Source organism: Haplochromis burtoni, unplaced genomic scaffold, assembly GCF_018398535.1.
Source record: "Haplochromis burtoni strain Fernald_Lab_line unplaced genomic scaffold, NCSU_Asbu1 Contig_59, whole genome shotgun sequence".
NCBI classification, from domain to species: domain Eukaryota; kingdom Metazoa; phylum Chordata; class Actinopteri; order Cichliformes; family Cichlidae; genus Haplochromis; species Haplochromis burtoni.
The window spans coordinates 1,432,253-1,445,822 of record NW_024582420.1 but is presented as its reverse complement, the minus strand read 5'-3'; the positions used below and the strand labels follow the sequence as shown (position 1 = coordinate 1,445,822).

Sequence of the window (13,570 nt, the reverse complement as noted above, 5' to 3'; positions counted from 1 at the left end):
ATTGTGCTACAGGAATCACAGTTAGGGTTTAAGCATTCAGAAAAAACTGTAAAGAAACAACAAAGGAGTGGTCACCTGAGGAGTGGAACAAGTTTAACATTGCCAGTGTTTGCTGGCTAATGCCATCTAGCTCTGTTTATGTACAAAATTGGGTTTCTTTTTACTCCAGTCAGAGACAATATCAGAGGAACTGATGAGAGTAATTCTGTGGAAATTATCACAAGTGCACAGAGTGGTAAAATAGGCCTAAATATATTAATATATTTCTACTACATTGGCACTACTGCTTATTTCTAATGTGAAAACTGCACTTTAGAGCTCTGAAACTTAAAACTGCATGCACTTAAAGATTACAGGTTGCTCAGTGTGTTTAGCTTTTACACTTTTCCTTAGCCTCCTAAAGGAGAACTGCTTAAGTTTGTCGCCAGATCAAAGTGGAATTAATTTTGTTAATTGAATATCTTCAGTGGTTAATATGGTGCAAATATAAATGGTCAGTTTTCTCATTTGTGTTCTAGAAGCTTCAAAACAAAGCAATGTTTTAAAAAAAGGCCAAATCTAAAAATGTGCACGACCTTCTGAATATAAATGAATGGAAATTACTGTGACAGTGTGACGCAAGGCTAGGCTTTACTCAGTAGCGTTTAGTCAGCTCTACTGATTATATTCTGAGTAGTCTTTAGCTCAAGAGGTAGAACAGGTCATCTGAGTGGAAGGTTGGTGGTTCAATCCCTGGCTGCTTCAGTCTGCATGCCAGATACTGAACCCCAATGTGCATTTACCAGGATGTGAATGTTACATTAGCACTCAGGTGTAGAAAAAAGTGCACGTTGTATGAAATGCTTTGAGTGCTCCAGTAGAGTCAATTTACCGTTTATGGAGCATATTCAAAGTATCTATATTACACTTACAGGATACGGTGTCAGAGAAAATGCAGCTTACTGAAACCTACAGTAATCTGGTCTGGAGCAGGTTATGCAATAGTTACTATGCTGATGTTCCTTTATAGTACACCCCTCTGAACACTTATTATGTCATGCTTAAGTTTACCACATAAGGGATCTGATTCACTATTTAATGGCAAATTCCAGTATTTTCTTTTAACAACCTCCAAACTCGAAACAAATGCCAGTAGACTGAGTCTTATCCCTTTTAAAAATACTTTCCTTAATCCTCCAGGAGGGACTTATCAGTGGGGTGCATACTCTCAGAGTATCACATACACCCACTGGATAACAAGGAAAACCACAAAGAGACACATGCTCCCACAACAAGTGGCATCTGTCTCATCTAATGTCCACGTGGCCTAGCATATATAAAAAAGACACAGAGCTCTAAGATCCAGGATAGCAGAGCACAGGAGCTGCGTCTGGATACAGGGCCAGTGCTGCTCAGTTGCATTTCAGGGAGAAAAATCACTGATGCAGTGACATAGAGCACACTAGATCCCCAAGGAAGTGCTATAAATACCCTTGCACTCCGAGGAGAAGATGTTTACATTTTCACTCTCACAGCCCTCACGGATGAGATTGTACGAGATCAAACATTCATATGTAGGTATGATCTTGGTAATACAGTTTTTTGTTAACTTTGCTGAAATGTATTCACTCAATCAAATGCAAATGTTTTGTCATTTGCTAGGGTACCCTCATGTTAACCACACCTGGCACCACAGGGCGTATAGGGGTGCGTGATGTATAAATATGGGCGTGTTCACCTCTGTTCTAAAAGTTTGATCTGACCAAGATGATGCTGGATGTTGAATAGCAAAACGACAACGTTCAAGCTCACGTGGGTTTTAGCAGACGTTAGAAAACCAAACAATGAAATGTTCTGCATGAGTTTCCAAACATCCAACACAAACATGACACTTTTTGTCATTTGCTTTAAGAGGCTTGCCAAGATTTCAACTTTAACCACATTTTTGTATCTGTCATTTGAATACACTGAATATATACATAAGCTATTTTTTTATAGCTCACTGTTGTCATGTTTTATTTTGATTCATTCAAAGTGTATCAAATAAAGGTACATTTTTATATTTTTAAATGTGTTTTTATTTTTTTTGGTTATGTGGCCATCCCTCCCTACATTAAGGAGTGAAGGTCACTTTTGTGCTTCTGTAGCAGACATGTGGGCAGTTGTGCTGTCAGTTACTAACATGCTCAGTGCCTGTTGTTGATTAAGATGTCAACTTTTCCCTGAATAAGTTGCTGGTGCTTTACCAGTTTTAATCCGAAACCCGTGCCTGTAGGCCTTCATACCTTCATTTGGGAAAACTGTAAAGGTTTGAGTCGTAAATACTCATAAATAAATAGGAAAAGGCTTTGGCTGAATGTCCCTGTCATGGATCCGTAAAAAGGAAAACAGGCATGAGTCTGTTGAGCGCCAATGTTTTTGGTTTGTGTGTTTATCCACAGGAGAGAAGGAGGGCGTTTGAAGCCAACCTGGAGAAAAGAGGACTGGAACTGGAGACAGAAGACAAATCGGTAAGAAATTCAACTGTGTAGTTCAAGCGCCACCTAGTGGACAGTGTGCTAAGGCACACCTGAGTCCAGATATAAATGTCTTAAAGGGATGGCTCAGTGTTTGACAATGCCATGATTATTGCCTCAAAAATCCTAACAAAGATGCTTCCTTTAAGTGTTCCTTATTTTTCCACCAGGACTCCAAGGACCAAAAGACCTATTTCTTAAAGATCCACGCTCCAAGAGATGTACTGGCCACCTACGCTGATGTCTTGAAGATTAAAGTTCCCTTCAAGAAGAGTGACATTCCTCAAAGTCAGGATGTCGCTCTGGAGTGGCTCACGCAGCCTTTTCGACTGCCATCGAACATCATGCACCCAGAACCGGACTATTTCACCTACCACTTCGACAAGACCAAGACTGACTTCTTCCTCATTGGGGACAAAGACACTTTCTTCCCACCATCCACAAGAAATAGAATTGTTAGTATTTCAAAGATATATTTTAAATCTCTTAATGATTTTGTTTTTTATTAATAAAGATACTTTTATGGGTTTTACCCCAATGACCACAAAAGTGTTTTGTATCAATCAGGCAAAACTTAAAATGCATTTGGCTGAAAGGGTAAATCCAAATCCTTTAATCTTTTGTTAAACCTCCTCCTCGTTGGTAGGTGTTCTACATCCTGTCTCGTTGTGCGTACTACAAAGAGGGGCAGAAAGATAGAGAAAAGACGGGAATCAAGCGATTACTCAGCAATGGGACCTACACGGCGGCCTTCCCCCTTCATGATGTAAGACACGTGGTCAACTTCAAAGTGTGTTTTGTTCAGCAGGTCCTGTTTTGACATTGTGTCTTTCGCTTTCAGTGTCGGTACTGGAAAAAGGGCAGAAATGCAGAGGAGCGTTACAACCTGTACAAGCACTGGGCCAGGTTTCTCTGCTTTTATAAAGAGCAGCCCCTCAACCTCATCAAGTAAACAAACACACGTCCCATATCATCTTACGTCTAAAATTTCCATTTGTCTTGATGTTAAACTCTTCATTTGCTTGCAGGAAGTACTACGGAGAAAAGATCGGGATCTACTTTGCCTGGTTGGGTTTCTACACAGAGATGCTCTTTTTGGCAGCTGTTGTGGGCCTTATATGTTTCATCTATGGAGTCCTCAGTTATGATGACAACATAACAAGGTTAGTGCCACCAGGGGGCATCGCAGCTGTTTGGGCAAACCTAAGTAAACAATTTACTTCATCTACTTTATACAGGAAGAAGTCTTTTTATTACTGTAAATCATAACAATAAAACTTTTCATGATCTGACATTTTAGCTGACTGCAATAGTTTAGGCTAGGGGAGACCATTAAACTGCCATTTAAGTGTATGTAATTGTTGACCACAGGCAGAGAGGTGGTACAGTGAAAAGGTCCTGGCTTCAAATCCATCCTTTCTCTGCGGGTATTCTGGCTTCCTCCCACAGTGTAAGGACATGCATTTAGTGGGGTTAGGTTAACTGGTGATTCTAAAATGCCAATAGGTATGATTGTGTGTGTGTTAACCCTGCGGAGCTGGTGAACTTTCCAAGGTGTACCCCGTCTCTCACCCTGTACTAGCTGGGATGGGCTCCAGCTGCCCTGCAACCCTGAACTGGATAAGAGGAGGAGAATAGATGGATAATTGCTGACCAGTGAAAACTAAAACCAGCAGGCATATTGTATAATAAGAACCTGCGCTCTTTAAGGAAGGCACACTGATAGTTTTTCTCACATTCACCAACAAGGGGGCTGGTGGAGTCAGTGATGGACTACTTGTTTCACCTGTTTAACAGTCATAAAGTGTGTGCTGGGATTAATGTCAGGGCTCTGTGCAGGACTTTCAAACTGGTTAATTTCTATATAAACTATGTGGACAAAAGTATTGGGCCACACCGCTTCACCTGTGAATTCAAGCGTTTACAGTCCCACTGCTATAAATATATATAATATATATAAATATAAAACCAAGCACCAACTTATACAGACTGTAGCTGTTGTGTTTGTGCTCTTTTCTTTGTCACCAGTGTTTACATCCTATCACACTCTTGTCACAGATAGAAAGACACTTTTTCAATCCATATAAAAACCAAATAAAATATACAGGTTCTAGACTTCCTGCTCAGCCCTCTGCCTCACACCTCCTCCAGTGCACTTTGGGGTCAGATTCAGGGTCTTCAGCTGGTAACCTGTCACTGATGTTTCACCCTGTACCCTGTACATCTCCAGGTGAGGCGGCAAGTGGCTACATCAGGATATCCCTCTGCCACCCCCTGCATCTGACCCTCCTCTGTAGCCACAAACAGTAGCTCATTTCCTCCACTTCTTCGGCTAGTTCCTTGACAGACCTCTGCAGGCTTGCGCCTCTTGTCCCTGTAGCTGGTGGAGCTGGATCACCGAATTGTTCACAAAAAAACCCCTGCACACCCAATTTTAAGTGGATAAATGGAGGCTGCCCAGCCTGCAGTTCACTGCCAGATCCGAGCACTTGAGCCACTTTAGGTCATGTGCCGCTACTATGCCCTCTAGGTCTAGAATGGACGAACAACACACGAGGCCAGAGGAAACCGTGAATGTGCTTTGGAGCGATGAAATGTCCCTTTAATGCTTATACTATGGCAAAATACCCTTTTTAGACAATATTATATACAGACACTTTGAATATTATTTAATTGCCTTCTACTGTGTGTACTGTATGTTCATCTGTGGGTTTCTTTATTTTGTTTTATTTTTAGCAAAGAAATATGTGACCCTAAAATAGGAGGCAGTATCATGATGTGTCCTCTTTGCGATAAAAACTGCACTTTCTGGAGGCTCGACTCAACGTGTCTCTCATCCTGGGTAATTATTCCATTTCATATATTAACTGGTCGCGTTATTATAATTTCATTTACACATATGTTACATTGTATCAATTTATTTAAATCAATGCGGTTTATGTAATCAGTGAAAAAAGGTCAACTATTATTACACAGACTAAAATGTTTTAGATTGACCACATTTAATCATACAGCTACATACTGAGTAACCAGCATGTTACCCTGTTTGTTCCCAGCATGTGATCTCTTGTGCATGTCCGAGGAACCTATACTTTTCCATATTCTCTCTTCCAGCAATCCCATCTGTTTGATAATGAGGCAACCGTGTTCTTTGCCATGTTTATGGGGATCTGGGGTAAGTGTCAGTCTGTGCCGCTCTTGCTGTTTTTGACTTGTGTAGGAGATCCAACGAAACCCCCTCCTGTTGGCCAGATTTTCCCAGTTAAAGCCCTTTCACACGAAAAGAGCGTCCAACTTTGCCTAAACTGCTCCAGTCCGGGAAGATTTGCTGGCACAATTATGCTGTTATGCCAAAGCAGCGGGGCTGTTTGTAGGTAGCATAGCATAAAATGCAGCATAAAGCCAAATGGATGTGAGAGTTATGAGAGTTTTGATCGATCTTGACCAGTTATGGTTTTTAAAAAATGCCGTGTCTTTTTCTTGACTTTGACAGTAACTCTGTTTTTGGAGTTCTGGAAGCGGCGCCAGGCCCGGCTGGAGTACGAGTGGGACTTGGTGGACTTTGAAGAGGAACAGCAAGAGCTTCAAACTCGGCCTGAGTTTGAGATCAAATGCACTAACAGGAGACTCAACAAGATCACACAGGTGCTTTTCAAACTATTAAAGTTATAATGGGCAAAAAGCTTGGAACAAAAGGAAAAAATGGGAATTACACGGGGTACAAAGAGTGCTCCTTTCTCTGTTTTAAGGCTCCCCTCCCCAGGATTTAAACCTCATTCTCACAGGTTAAAGCCCTCATTGCATTTTGCACCCATTTCCCTCTTCCTGCTCCTTTACACTGCCAAACCTCCTGCCTCCCACTCGGCTTTCTAAAGCTGGAAAAACAGTTCCATTGCAGTTAAATTTGCAGAAAAGGTTATTTGGTATTTTTCTGTCTGTCTGAGCTTTAAATAACAGCAATTTATCTTTCAGGAAATGGAGCCATATCTCCCCCTCCACACCAGGTGTGCTCGCTACTGCCTCTCTGGAGCCACTGTTACATTCTGGGTAAGCGATTATTCAGCTGAAGTGCATGTGTGTGTGATTTTATAACTAGTCACAGCTTTATAAATCATGTGTGTTCTCTCTACAGATTTCTCTGATTCTGGCCTGTATTACTGGTGTCATAGCATATAGGTTGGCTGTCTATGCATCCTTCGCAAGTATCATTGGCAACCATAAAGGAGAGTCCGGCAACCATAAAAACAAGACCCTGCTAGTGGGCGGATTGATCACCCCACAGCTGGCGACTTCTGTCACCGCTTCCTGCATCAATTTTGTCATCATCATGATCCTTAACTTCTTTTATGAGAAGGTGGCCATCTGGATCACTGATATGGGTACTGGGATTTAATTGGGCAAACAGGATTTAGAAAATACAATAAAACTGATGATTTACTATCTGATCTGCTAACTGATGATGCTTTGCTTCCTGCAGAAATACCAAAAACTCACCTGGAATATGAGAACAGGTTGATTACGAAGATGTTCATGTTCCAGTTTGTCAACTACTACTCCTCCTGCTTCTATGTGGCCTTCTTCAAAGGCAAATTTGTGGGTTACCCGGGTAACTACACATACATGTTTGGCAAATGGAAGAAATTTAGGAATGAGGAGGTGAGTTTTAAAAGACAGCATTTAAGCATTGTTTCTTTTTTCTAAACTGAGACGTATTTCTTTAAGCAGACATCCTCATAAATACAAGAAGTGTGACAGAAAAGCCTGTCTCTTGCTGTCCTAGTGTGACCCCGGAGGCTGCCTGATAGAGCTGACCACACAGCTGTTGATCGTCATGGCGGGGAAACAGTTATGGGGGAACATTCAAGAAGCTCTGCTGCCGTGAGTACCGTCAAATCTTCGTCTTATTTGGCCGAACAATAAGCCACAATCTGTGAAACCATCATCAGCTCCAAAGTCTGGAAAAAAGTCAGAGATTTACATGAAACCACAAAGATAATACATTAACTATCTATGGCGTAAAGTTTAGTTAAAAATATTTTACCCTACCCATCCATCCATTCGCTTATCCTTTTCAGGGTCGCGGGGGGCGCTGGAGCCTATCCCAGCTGTCATAGGGCGAGAGGCAGGGTACATCCTGGACAGGTCGCCAGTCTGTCGCAGGGCCAACACACAGGGACAGACAACCATTCACACTCATATTCACACCTAGTGGCAATTTTGATTAATCAATTAACCTATCCCCACAAGCTGCATGTCTTTGGACGGTGGGAGGAAGCCGGAGTACCCGGAGAGAACCCACGCAAACACGGGGAGAACATGCAAACTCCACACAGAAAGACCCCGGCCTGATGGTGGAATTGAACTCAGGATCTTCTTGCTGTGCGGCAACAGTGCTAACCACCGTGCCACCGTGCTTACCCTACCCTTAGAAAGAAATGTCCAAGAGTAAAAAATGTAACTTATATTTCAGCAAATATGAAGTTAATTTTCATATAAACATTTAATCCAACAACCAAACAACTGTGTGTTAAAGTCCTCTCCAACCTCCTGACGCACACACAGCATCATTTACATATACACACTATTGCTTACCCACACACATCACAGTTAAGTGTATGACACTTAACATGCCACATTCACACAAGCACTGACTCTAAAGTGAGTGCTGTCTGAATGCTCTCTTCACACACATTCATACTCCGATGGATGCATCGGAGAGCAACTTGGGGTTAGTGTCTTGCCCAAGGATACTTGGCATGCAGACTGGAGGAGCCAGGGATCGAACCACCAACCTTCCGATCAGTAGGTGACCTGCTCTACCTCCTGAGCTACAGTCACCCCACTCCTAAGGACCCGAGTCCCTGCTTCAACACACCTAATTAAAGTGATTCGCGTATTAAACGCCTGATAACAAGATGATCACTTGAATTAAGTGTGCTGTAGCAGGAAAGCACCTAAAAACCTAAACAAGTATCCACAAGGATCGGCATCTAGAAGCACTAGCAAAAATTGTCAAACCAGGGCCTAACATTGGGGGTGGAGCCTATCCCAGCTGTCATAGGGCAAGAGGCCAGGTACACCCAAACCCCTCCATTTAACGCACGGAGCCACCACATCCAGTTCCCATTGTGAATTTGACTGTATTGCTCTTTGTATTGCCTCACCTTACCTGATTAGGTAGAAAAATGCCTTGCTTGTTGACAGTCTTCCATCATACAGTAAATTTTCTAAAGCCTGAAAACAAAGCCCAGAGGCAGTTTGGAGAGTTTCCTCTCTTGAATTACATTAAACTGAAAAGCTGTCGTGCATTTTTTGTCCAGCCATGCTAAAAGAATTTCTGCCTATTCCAGCTTAAAAGTGTAAGTGAAGATCATTAGCTGGATTTTAAGTGCCTGGCGCATAAATGAAAGCGACTTAACAGAAAACAGTATTTATAAAAATAAAAAAAACATCACACTTTTTACATGAACCCATGACAAAATGAAACCTTCTTGAACCTTTGAAATTGCTACAAAACAAGCAGGGACTTTAGAGGTGCTGAGGTGGTGTCTTAAACTCCCAGAAGAGAACTGCATCTTCTAAATCTGCAGCTTGACGTCACCATTCTTGCTCTGAAAATCTCGTTGTGGAAAGCTCCACCATATTTTTTCCATATTTTTTTTGCTAGGTTGATGCGTAACTGGTGGAGCAGCAGGAAGGGACGTCACAACCCCGAGAACCATTACAGTCGATGGGAGCAGGATCATGTTCTGCAGAACTTCAGCCAGCTGGGCCTGTTCTACGAGTACCTAGAGATGGGTGAGATGCTTCACTAGTCTCTCTGATAAATTCAAATATCAATTAAAAAGTCACATTAAACAGGAAATGTTTAACTTGTCCTGACTGCTTTCCAGTGATCCAGTTTGGCTTCATCACTCTCTTTGTGGCCTCTTTCCCCTTGGCCCCCCTCTTGGCCCTGTTCAACAACATCCTGGAAATCAGGGTGGACGCCTGGAAGTTCACCACCCAGTTTAGGCGACCAGTGGCATCCAAGGCTCGAAACATCGGAGCATGGCAGGAGATCCTAAATTCAGTGGCCATCTTGTCCGTTGTTACCAATGTGAGGGGTTTTTTTCCCTTTCATCGCATTTAAAATGAGGTTAAACTTCATGAGATAGTGCTTACGTATCAGCCTGGAAATAAGCTTCAGAAACAACTTTTTGTGGTCCCTTTCCTTCCAGGCTTTCATCATGGCCTTCACCTCAGACATGATCCCCCGTATGGTGTACCTGTATGCCTACAGCAACAGTACCAGCATGAAGGGCTACATCAACAGCAGCCTGTCAGAATACAGAATACCGATAAGACCACAAAATATGACTGAGGACAACTGGTTTCGTCACTTCAATACGACCTGCAGGTATTAGAGCTGAAAGAAGCTCTTTAGATATTTTCAGCATATTTAAAGCATTAGTAAATAACCTTTACAAAATATTGGTAGAATGAGTTAACCAATGAAAGTCATTGCAAGACTCTGCAGTTCGTGCCTGTCAATGGCGTGTTTTAGGATCTTTCATCTGAGATTCAAGCTCACTAATCTTACAGTGTTGTTTCCAGCTGCTACATGCAGCAATTGGTGGTGAAAAGGCTTTCGTGAGGCAAAAGTCAGAGTAAATATTTGGCATTCTCACTGACTGTAGAGTACTAATGTTGTGTTTACATGTTAGCAAACTTAACTTTTATGAAAGGCATTTCATCAAACTTGTCAGTTAGGTTCAAATTACTGTTTGCATAGATCTACGTACTTTTCAGTTTATTCATGTTTCTGTCTGTTATGGGAGCCTTATTGTACACTCACTGGTAACTTCATTAGGCACACACTGCTAGCAGCATATTGAACCCTCTTTTGACTTAAGAATTGCCTTATTTCTTCATGGTTGGCTGGAAAAGTTCCTCAGAGATGTTGGTTCACATTGACATGACAGCTTCTGTAGCCCATTCACTTCAATTTATAAAGTTCTTCTGCAAGCATTGGTGGTGTATCGAGTGGTTATTTGAGTTAGTTTCCCCCAGAGATGTCAAACACTGGATATTTTCTCATTTTCAGACCATTCTCTGTAAACCCTTGAAATTTTTGCATGTGACGCCGCTCTCTTGTTGGTCTGTACAGATACCGTGACTACCGGCACCCTCCAGGCCACAAGAATGAGTACACTCACACCATGCAGTTCTGGCACATCCTGGCAGCCAAAATGGCCTTCATTATTATCATGGAAGTAAGACAAAATACACTTTTCCCTCACACGTTCCTCACTCGTAAAAATAAATAGATAAATAATAACCTGAATTAATGTTGCAAAGTGATGATATCTTCACCATGTGATAACGCTCTCTTTGCAGCATGTGGTCTTTGTGGTGAAGTTCTTTATTGCGTGGATGATCCCAGACGTCCCGTCAGATGTGAAGGCGCGCATCAAGCGAGAACGATACCTGATTCAAGAACACCTGCATAACTACGAGGTGGAAAGGCTCAAACTGCAGCTGAGTGCCAGCTTCATCACAGAGCCGCAAACTTCGGAAACGTCGTTGACGCCAGACAAACACGAAGTGCTTTCTGAGTGCCTGTAGCACCTGCGTCGCACCTCCAGCTAACCAAGCCGAGGGCGGACATGTCTGTGTGTTCTCTTCTCTCTGAGAACAGCCATATGCAAGGGCTTCTGTCTTTGAATTCAAAACGCTATTTGTTTCATTTTGGATGGACAATAAAGCCTTCCACATTATACTCCTATGTTAGGAAACGCATAGATACAGCATTTAAAATCCAGTGCAGTATAACATTTTATTTTCCTTAAAATCAGCTTCTTTTGCAGACGAAGCGTTCATTTCCCATAAAAACTGTATTTACATTCATCTTTCTTTGTCATAAAAGCATAATCTCTGTGTTTTCTGATACAGTTAAGGTTTGTTTTCTTGAATGTGTGACAGTGGGTTTGATTCCTCTTTAAAGAGCTGACTGTGACGTCAATTTAGTATTCTGCATGCTAGTCTTTGATGAGAATGAAGGACTGAATATTTAGTCAGTTGTGAATGTAGAAAACACTCATGCTTACAAATATTTAAAAACATATGCGAGATGAAACACAAGTCAACTGGCGGTGCTTCCTCGGACAGCTTCACCATGATTCGTTTTTTATTTTTATTTTAATAGGTAGCTACATAACAATATGTCTACTGATCTACAGCCGAGCTAATAGACTATGAGTTTCATTGTTTGAGTGTTTATTATATGTAGAAAAAAGCTCTTTAAAACTGTGCATTTGAAAACCAAGTACCTCCATCACACTGCAGTAACACTGTAACAATCAGATGTGTGGTGTTTTTCCACTCACTCTGACCTGAGTTAGCGACAGAAATAATGCGTTGAGACAGCAGCTGCAGGCTCGTGTCTGATCTTCTGCGTGCATTACCAAGTTGCTGCGGGACCAATTGTAAAGTTTCTCTAAAAACAAACAAACAAACAAAATAGACTACATGAAGAACATGTTGTCAGGGCGCTGGACAGATCATGCGTTGGTTTTACTTTTCCCTGTTTATACAATAAATGGCCAACTTTTAATTTTCAACTTTCACATTAGTTATGTCACCACATATTATTAATCGTCCAACCGCAAGCTGAGAAATATACAGGAAGCAGATCTTCTTGTAGCCTGGTGGGGATATGTATGAGTAACATGAAATGGTTTTAGTAACCAGCTCATTAACTATAGCTGACGTCTAAGTGCTGCTGTAGATATAAAGATGCTGTTTTTTTAAGGGGCTATAGTGAAATTAATTTATTGATCCATTTCTGCCCTGTGGCCTGAAGCATTTGTGTTTAGAGTTACTCTTTTTATGCTTTTACATTTGCCTATAAAAGACCTTGCAGCATTTGGGTTCTTTCTTTTAGATCAGGGGTCCCCAATCTCAGTCCACGAGTGCCGGTGTCCTGCAGGTTTTAGATGTCTTCTTGATCCATCATAGCTGATTTAAATGGATAAATTAGCTTCTCAACATGTCCTGAAGTTCTCCAGAGGCCTGGTAATGAACTAATCATGTGATTCAGGTGTGTTGACCCAGGGTGAGATCTAAAACCTGCAGGGACACTGGCCCTCGTGGACTGGGATTGGGGACCCCTGTTTTAGATTGTCCTCTTCATCACCTCGTAACTGGCCAAGAAGCAGTGTTAGCTCAGACAGCTCTTCCAGCACATCAAGGCACCACACTAATGAAAAATAAGACTCCTGCTTTACATTATACATTGTAGCAAGCGTCTGATTGATTATTTTTTTAATAAGTTGATCATTTGTCATATAGAGTGCGTGTAAATCTGTTATGCTTTTTTAGGTTTCCGTGTTTGTGCTTTAACTTCTTACAGTAAAGCGGCTGATGCAATCAGCAGGATATATCTGACAGTCGACACTCACTCCAATCTCAGGATTTAAAATCTTTCAGTGTCTGTTGAGCATGACTGTTTACTGAGGCGTGCAAAATCCCGCAACATCCATGATGGACTTCCCAACAAACGAATGCCTTAAACATCTGTCTTAATTTGTTTTTGTATGTTTTTTTAAAGAAAAAAAATTCCTATCTGTTTCTCAACATCTGTTGCATAGTATTTGTTACTGCTGCAAACTATGTGCAGTGTACCAGTTTTGTGCATGAACTGTGATCATGTAAATATTTTGTCAGTATCAATATGTAAGTTTTCTGTCGACTGTTGAACAGGAACTTATTAAAACTGTTAAAATTCCCAATAAATAAAGAAAAGTCATTTTTTGTTGGAGCTTTATTTTTAATTACAATAAGACACCCAGCGCATCTATGTTTTGCATCTTTCTCCAACATAAAGATCTCATCCAAGTTTATTTTAAGACCACGTTGTTCTCCACAGAAAAACATCTGTACAATTTAAACAAGCTTAACAGTTAAGATTTGGCACAACCACCTTTATTTTTCAACACAGCCTGAACTCTCTTAAGCTGCTTTTTAGTCATTTCTTTAAGTAGTCTTCAGGAATAGTTCTCCTGTTTTCTTGAAGGACATTCAAAGCTCTGCCT

At 41.3% G+C, this 13,570-nt stretch overlaps 1 protein-coding gene across 2 annotated transcripts in view; it reads left to right on the top strand.

Moving 5' to 3' along the window:
* The window catches only part of ano5b (anoctamin 5b), a 30,708-nt gene extending 17,424 nt beyond the window's left edge, over positions 1–13,284 (top strand). For both annotated transcript variants that reach the window (XM_005931395.3, XM_005931396.3), the window contains 17 exons: positions 2,421–2,489; positions 2,666–2,950; positions 3,142–3,261; positions 3,337–3,443; positions 3,524–3,658; positions 5,232–5,337; positions 5,610–5,670; positions 5,989–6,140; positions 6,468–6,542; positions 6,628–6,874; positions 6,973–7,151; positions 7,276–7,373; positions 9,163–9,293; positions 9,389–9,594; positions 9,716–9,894; positions 10,645–10,750; positions 10,875–13,284. In XM_005931395.3, the coding sequence (XP_005931457.1) occupies positions 2,421–2,489; positions 2,666–2,950; positions 3,142–3,261; positions 3,337–3,443; positions 3,524–3,658; positions 5,232–5,337; positions 5,610–5,670; positions 5,989–6,140; positions 6,468–6,542; positions 6,628–6,874; positions 6,973–7,151; positions 7,276–7,373; positions 9,163–9,293; positions 9,389–9,594; positions 9,716–9,894; positions 10,645–10,750; positions 10,875–11,102 (2,484 nt within the window). In that variant the 3' untranslated portion in view covers positions 11,103–13,284. The remainder of the gene's footprint in view (positions 1–2,420; positions 2,490–2,665; positions 2,951–3,141; positions 3,262–3,336; positions 3,444–3,523; positions 3,659–5,231; positions 5,338–5,609; positions 5,671–5,988; positions 6,141–6,467; positions 6,543–6,627; positions 6,875–6,972; positions 7,152–7,275; positions 7,374–9,162; positions 9,294–9,388; positions 9,595–9,715; positions 9,895–10,644; positions 10,751–10,874) is intronic.
* The last annotated feature ends 286 nt before the right edge of the window (positions 13,285–13,570 follow it).